Source organism: Parasteatoda tepidariorum, chromosome 6 (genome assembly GCF_982258835.1).
Source record: "Parasteatoda tepidariorum strain Cologne lab strain chromosome 6, Ptep-v5.0, whole genome shotgun sequence".
NCBI classification, from domain to species: Eukaryota; Metazoa; Arthropoda; class Arachnida; order Araneae; family Theridiidae; genus Parasteatoda; species Parasteatoda tepidariorum.
The window spans coordinates 58649047-58657213 of record NC_141760.1 but is presented as its reverse complement, the minus strand read 5'-3'; the positions used below and the strand labels follow the sequence as shown (position 1 = coordinate 58657213).

The 8167-nt window shown below is 31.9% G+C and overlaps 1 protein-coding gene across 5 annotated transcripts in view; it reads left to right on the top strand.

Moving 5' to 3' along the window:
- The first annotated feature begins 4 nt into the window (after positions 1-4).
- The window catches only part of LOC107440258 (ankyrin repeat and IBR domain-containing protein 1), a 36830-nt gene continuing 28667 nt past the window's right edge, over positions 5-8167 (top strand). For 2 of the 5 annotated variants that reach the window (XM_087165905.1, XM_087165902.1), the window contains exons 1-4: positions 10-250; positions 1313-1373; positions 2733-2941; positions 3538-3739. In XM_087165905.1, the coding sequence (XP_087022031.1) occupies positions 2754-2941; positions 3538-3739 (390 nt within the window). In that variant the 5' untranslated portion in view covers positions 10-250; positions 1313-1373; positions 2733-2753. Of the gene's footprint in view, positions 251-1312; positions 1374-2732; positions 2942-3537; positions 3740-8167 lie in introns of all 5 variants that reach the window. The other 3 variants (XM_087165906.1, XM_087165904.1, XM_087165903.1) reach the window with 2 other exon arrangements.

The window sequence follows — 8167 nt, the reverse complement described above, 5'->3', positions numbered from 1 at the left end:
TCACGAGTTAACGTCAACTGTTATGCGGGAAAATCTTTGTTTGACTGTTTAGTTTCGGAATTAATCCCAAAGAGAATCCGAACTATTTTGATAAAAAAAAAAAAGTAATTCTTTAGTTTGGCATAAAGTTAATTATTAAAATTATTTATTCACGAATGTTGGAAAGCTTTTTTGAGTTTTATTTTGCTTTTTGCTATTATGTGATTTGGTTTGTCTTCCAAACAAAGCAATGTGAAACAAAAGATTAAAGGTAGTTTATAAACGAAATCGTTTATAAACAAAACTAATAAAAATTGTATATAAACAAAAGTAGTAAATCTGTATTTTCGATTAATATGTTGACACTATTTGAATTCTCTCCCCCCCCCCTTATTATTACTATTTTGAGTAGATTGCAATTCTGCCTTAAAATTTTTTTTTTTCTTTCTTATTTTATTTTGTGAATTTTAAGCTAAGGATTTCGTATTATTACATTTGTTTTCATTTGATACGAATTTAAATTGTTTGTTTTTAATTGATACGAATTTAAATTGTGTATACACTATAAAATTTATATCTTTGTAAAACAAAATAAAATAGATGTTATTTTTTGTAAGGGAATAAAAGTTGTAACATTAATATGACTTATTTTTAAAAATATATATAGTATTTATATCACCATAGATTGATGTTTTTATCTAATAAATAGGCAATAAAAATTTTTACATTAATTTAAACTCTCACATCAAGTTGATTTTCCGCAAAAACTAAATTTTTGTATTGCATTGTCTTGCATGTTCTTAAGCTTGTGTGGTTTATTGAAGGCATGTCCTGCCCAACTACAATCTCCGAGGCACCAAAGGGAGTTTAAACTTACAAGAAATTAAAAAAAATATAGTGAGGTATGGCCTTGGTTGGCTATGTATTTATTTAAGTTTTTCTCCTTGTGGGATGTTTTCTTTAGTTTTTTACTGGTCACTGCGTAGACATTACAGAAAATTAGCATAGATACAGATACAAAAATCTTTTTCGTACATCTTATCAAGAGCTTAAAAAATTATTATAACAGAAATATTTTGGTTAAAAATTATTACAGATTCTTTATTATTACTTGAATTGCTTTCCACTAGTGTTCTCACCAAAACTCATCATGATTATTTCAAATTTTACTAGAAAGAAATTTCCTGTTGGAAAATTAATTCCATGTGAGAATATTACCATTTCAAGTCAACTGGAATCCTTAACGTGTCATAACCAGACCATAGTTCTTGCAATAAATTTAAAAATGTATATTGGCTGGGAGTTTGCCTATACTCTGATGTTTTTTTTCTAGTTTCTCATGTACCATGACACAGTGTTTTCCAAAACTTGGTGACCTATTTCTTCTATTCCTTGTAAGTTATCAGAGATTTTTATAGTAAAAAAACATACTGATTTTTTTTATACATAAATTGTAGTTTTGTAAATATTCAAAGATTTCAAGAAATTTCATCATTTATGCTCAGCAGCGTAGTTTTAATGTATGTTCAAGGGGGGTTATCGGCTGTCTATCCATATATATATATATATAATTATAAATGTTTAAATTATATCATATTAATAATGAAAACTTTTATACCTTCATCCTACTTACGCTACAATAGTTCATTAATCAAGTAATGTTTAATTTTGGAGGGGGTGACCCCCAAACTCTCCCCAAAACTACACTACTGTTTATCCTTTTATTTTGAAAACTCAAGAAGAGTAATTTTATGCAATTAAATTAATATTAAAAAGTTAAAATAATAGAAAATTCATTCTGCATTGAATCTTTTTTTTTTTTGTAAACTCTTAGTAACACAATGTGATATAAATTTATATAAAAATTTCCAAAAAAAAAATTTATTTAGTCTGCAAAAATGTGTCAAGTAAAAAATATTTCACATCAAAGACGTTTGCGAAAACATGAAATTTCCATGCTGCTGATTTAGTCAAATGTTTTATATGTGTCAAATGACACTAGAATGAATTCAAATGTTGTAAAATTTTTTAAAAAGTATGGAGTTTCAAATTCTTTGGATGGGGGTGAAGATGATTTTTTATGGTAAAGAGCACATGAGGATGATGTAAAATCTGTTTGGCAGGAAGAGGGATCTGTATGATGACACTGCTAACGCTATTGAATCCAACACAGATGATGTTCTAGATTTTTTAAATTTGTAGTTTTATGGTATATTTTAAAAGTTTTTATTGCGTAATATTTTTTGAAATACTCTTGAGTAAATTGTCTTAACTTTCCCTATTCTTAATTATTTTTCTGAACATAATTTAAAGTATTGTTTTTTTTTTGAAAAAGCTTTATGTGTAAAGAAAATTTGATGGGAAAGTAAGGTAAAGTTAGTTGCATTCAGCATGTTAAAAATTGTTTTTTATAGAGATAAATCGATGCACAGTTATTCATGTCTCTCTCATATATACTCATTATTGTGCGAAAATAATTTGATACAAAAGTTACTTATTTTGAAGCATTATATTTATTGGTGAAAATAATAATTTAAGTAATAAAAACTTATAACTTTAATAAATGTATAAAAGTTAATAATATGTATGCTATGTGCATTTTAAATAAGTTATTATTCCTTTTTTTTTTACATTTAATTTTCCTTAGATATATCTCTTAAGTAATTACTAAAATCTAATAATTATACATTTATTTGTGATGAAAATACATCAAAATATTTTTGAAGTGACATTTTTTTAAATTTTTTTTACAGGGTCTTTAATGAATTTCAAAGATGGGGAGCTCCTCTAGTAAATTTAGAAAATATTTACAAAATGGAGATGAATATGCTGCTCTTCAAGTATTTCAACATTCGTTTGAATTACAACATAATCTTGATCCAAATTCTTCATATGGTGATACTCTGAAGCATAACACTCCATTGCATTTGGCTGCTTATCATGCTATGAAACCTTTATTACGGTTTGTTACTTATGCAATATCTAAGTCATTTATGTAAATTGCTATTTTAACTTAGAAATTAATTTTTGGGGAAAATTCTGGTTTGGTTACCTGCATTAATATGATGAACCAGTGAGCGACATGTAAAAAATTAAAAAGTCATTACAAAATCAGGCAATCGAAGGGTAAAACTCCTTACTTCTTCAGGGTATCAAATAAGTGAATTTTTTAAAATTTATTCTAAGTACAAGAACTGAGCTGTTTGGCTTGGCTCTTCTGCAATTTCAGATGGTGCTAATACATACTGCTTTAAAAAATCTCTTCACTTTTTTTGTTTTAAAAATCTTTAAAAATAAAATTTTAAATTTTTAAATTATGTATTTTGGATATTTGAATGTTGAAGCTTAAATTCCATAATTGAACTTTGTTATTCATCGTATATTCATATAATTTGTGTAACTTAGTTGTTTCCAGCAGCAAAATGTCATGATACAGGTTTTAATACTTACTGTTAATACTTGCTACTAGTCACAATTGCTTTTAGTTTAAAAAATAATATATTCACTGAGTGCTATTTTTTTTATTAATTAATCTTAGCATACTTTCTTCTATTTTAGGATATTCTTGACTAAACTCCAAGGCAATCCTAATAAGCAAAATGCTTCAGGGGAGAGTGCATTGCATTTAGTTTGCCAGGGAGATTCACCTAGGAGTGAAAGAAAAGAACGTAGAGCAATATGTCTTAATCTTATGTTGCAATTATCTTATCTTGCATTTGTATCTTCTGAGGATAAACTTTCTCTAGACTGTTTGGATAATGTAAGTTTTTTTTTTTTTTTTTTTAACAAACAAATATAACTTTATTGAGAACAAAAACACATAAATACAAAGAATATATATTCGTCGTCAAGAGGAAAATCCTGTCCAGGCGACAAAGAAAAGTAATACAATAAATTTAAAATAGAAATTTAAAAAAAAAAAAAAAACAATACAATAATTTTGTTTATCACATATACAATACTTTTATTTGTTATTGCTATATCTCTAAGAGTGTTCTGTATTCTTATTATTTTTACTCTAAATTGAAAATTCTAAATTCTAATTTTATTCTAAAAAAATGAATAAAGAAATTGCGATATAGCCACAACTGGCTCTTGCACCAATAACTACTGACTTACTAACTAAATTGATAATTATATGAAAACACATAAACTAATTGATGTATAGCATCAAATGACATACAATTTACACTACAAAGAAATATTTTCCCTAAAGTTTATAAGATTAAGTACTTTTAGAATGCACCTTATTGACTTACTTATTTATTTTTAAATTTTATGCAGTGCAGTGTAAGTAATTTAACTTTTGATGATGAATTTGTATTATTTCTGATTTTTCTTTGTGCAAAGGGAAGCAAATCCTGTGCATTATTTGTTAGTGCACAGAAAGTAACTATAGAACTGTTTTCTTTATTGTTATAAGTAGCACTACTTTTACAATCTCTCAAACATATACCATAAATATATAAGAAAGCTGTTTGATTAGTTTGAAAAATCAGAAAATTTGCTTAGCTATGTATTAATTTTTTGTGATTTAAAGCAAATATGAAATTAAAAACCATGGTGGCCCAGGGGATAAAGAGTTCCCATTCCAATGAGGTGAACCAGGTTCGAATCCTAGTGATGGCTGGTTGATACGAATTCTGCACCCATCTTGCACCAACCACAGTGCTGACGTAAAATATCCTCAGTGATAGATGGATCATGGGTTAGAGTCCTTTTACTGTCTTTAACTTTGCAGGTTCTTTTTCAAATTTTCATAATGTGAAATGATTTTCACACTAAACCTTTCTTGGCATAAAACAAATTTATTTAAACACATACTATGCCACATCACAAACATAAAATTAAGTATATAGAATAATTACAAATCACATCGTCAAAAAACGCTTCGCTCCTTCCCCCCACACTCTAATCCTTTTCTCACCACTCTAATCTACTCGAGAGATTCTTTATTAATTAATTCTTAAGTTTTGCTCATATCTCGCAGCGCCATCTAGTGGTGGCAAACCTTACACGTCCCACCAAGGGAAGCACATGCGTCATCTTCAATGACCAGGTGCTGAAAGAAAGAGGTTAGTCACACACTCACCGGAGTCCGGTTCCTGAAATGAATATCTAATTTCTAGTTGAAGAGTGCACTATTTGATATAGTAAATATAAATGACTAACCAAGATCTTTAGCATATACACACAAAATTGAAACAAATACAACAAATCAGATAAAATACATGATATACGATTATTAATGATTACATTTATTATAACTAGAAAGTTTTACTATACATATGCATAAATGTACTAAAATATGAAATGAAAATAAGTACTAAAAAAATTAACTAATCTTCAAAAGGTAAGCGAGAGAGGGCGTCTGCATTACCATGGTGAGCTCCCTTTCGATATATGATACGTATATCATAACGTTGTAAGGCTAGAGCCCATCTAGCCAATTTTGTACCATGAGGTAATCCTTTAGTCAAAAATGTTAGTGGGTTGTGGTCAGAGACAACCTGTATCTGAGATCCAAAGATCCAACAATCAAACTTTTTCAATGCACTTAGCACAGCATAGGCTTCCCACCCTATCGTGGACCAGTTTATTTGGCACGGTGTTAATTTTTTGCTGAAGAAAGCAATTGGATGTTCTGTGCCATTCTCGTCATTTTGTGCAAGACAAGCTCCAACGATAGTAGCTGAAGCATCGGTATACAGCTGAAATGGGCGATTCAGCACAGGGGTATAGAGAGTAGGCATTTCAACTAAGTTTTTCTTTAATAACTGAAAAGAGTTTTCGGCGTTATTGTCCCAAGGAATCTTGTTAGCTACCTTCTTCTTAGTCAAGTTTGATATAAAATGAGCTTTGCCTATCTCGTATATTAAATCTGTGGGGGGTGGAGTTACAGACCATGTCAACCGTCATCTATGAAAAGGTACCCCAACATAGAGTCGAGTTAACATGTCTTATGTACTAGTGAATTGTAGTTGTAATTTTGTAGTGGTAGATACGCTACAGTACTCTCCCACTAGAATTATATCTGTGATAGAATTCGATGAACGAATTCCACTAGTTGATTCATTGCTGTTTTTGTGAGAAGCCGGGAGAGCTGTATTAAGATCACCGTATTTTTTGAGTGCTGAATGTGAGAGGTGTATTAACTTCACGGTCGTAGTCGCTCCTATGTTGCCGTTAGCAGTCGAGTAATCACAAGTATGCAAGCCGACGTTGTGTGTGATCGAGACGAGACTGAGTAGCAGCAGTGCGAGGAAGTGGATTTTGTCGCAGTCACAAGTAGCAAATCAACTGTTCAATGTGGATCACTCATCGAAGTAGGCGTGTTCATATCGAAGTAGGCGTTACTGCCAAGGTAGGCGTGTTCACATCACGTCCGGGTCACCAATGTGGGGGGTGGAGTTACAGACCATGTCAACCGTCATCTATGAAAAGGTACCCCAACATAGAGTCGAGTTAACATGTCTTATGTACTAGTGAATTGTAGTTGTAATTTTGTAGTGGTAGATACGCTACAAATCCATCGCATGTTTCATTGGATATGCATCAGGTATTGTATAACTGTTCAAGAGTCTGAAGTCTATGCACAACCTAATACTTCCATCTTTCTTCGCAACACACACGAGAGGATGCGCCCAATCACTATCACTCGGTTCTATCAAGTCCATTTCCAATAACTCTTTAATCTGACGATCCACTTCTTTCTGGAGGGCAATCGGCACTCTATATGGTTGTAATCGCTTCGGTGAACAATCTGCAGTAACTTTAACAGAGTGTCCTCTCACTTTGGCTTTTCCAGGACGTTTACAAAATATATCTTTATATCGTTGTAGTAGACTTTTCAACTGGTATTCCTGTTGGTCATTCAAGGTATTAGTCATTCGTTTTAATTCAATGTCATTATTTTTATTCCATGTGGTTTCTTTGTCCGTTGGAGCATAATACAATTCCCCAAAATCACTATCTTGATCAAATATAATTCCAACTTGTTCAACTCTAGCTATATAAGGTCTCAATTTATTTACATGTAATTCTCTTGTACTACCATCCTCCATTTCTACTAAACAGGAGTGGGGTCTAGTGAGCTTTACTACTTTGGCTGGTCCTATCCAGGTATTAAGCAATTTGTGAGTTGAGGAAGGCATAAGAATCAGCACTTCATCGCCAACAGAAAAACTCTTTTCTCGGGATCTCATATTGTAGTGTGAAATCATACGTTCCTGATTTTTAGAACTATTCTCAGATGCTATTAAGTGGGCATCTTGCAGTTTCCTTTGCAATTGTTTCAAGTAATCTTCAACAGGACGAGCAGCATTAGTTGGAATTCCTCTTTCACCAGTCCAAAATTCTTTCAAAATGGCTAATGGTCCAGTTGGTAATCTTCCATAAACCAATTGATATGGTGACACTCCAGTGATTGCATGAGGTATTTCCCTATATGCAAAAAGTAAATAAGGAAGGTGAGCGTCCCATTCATTCCCATGTTCTTGGATGTTTTTGTTCAACATGTTTTTCAAAGTTCTGTTCCATCTTTCAACTGCTCCCATACTCTCAGGATGACCCGGAGTGGAAAATCTAGGAGAGACTCCCAATATGCCATGGAAAGCTTGAGTTAACTGGGCTGTAAAATTTGTACCTTGGTCCGTACATATAGTCTTGGGGAAACCAGTTTGACAGAAAATCTTCATCAGCACATCGCAAGTAGTCTTTGCAGTAATATGTTTGACCGGTATGACTTCCGCCCATCTTGAACACAAATCAATAGCGCATATGATGTACGAGTGTCCTCTTTTAGATCGGGGCTCTAAAGGTTCAATACAATCCACGCTCCAAACCTCAAATGGATTATTAGGCCTTACAATTGGCTGTATAGGAATTCTATCTCTATATGTTGTAGTTCTTCGTAACTGACATGGCTTGCATGCTTCACAAAATGTTTTCACGTCACTTTTTATTGAAGGCCAGAAAAATGAATATTTAATGCATTGCTTAGTTTTCTGTTCTCCCAAGTGTCCAGCTAAAGGAATTTCATGAGCCATCCTTTTTCCATCCGTTTTACCTTCTCCCCACAAACAACATCATTATGCATCAGCAAGCAATCTTCTATTTCGAACGATCTTTCCGTCTTAGTTGCTTTTTCCCATGCATCTTGTAACGTTATGTCCTCTTTCTGAAGTTT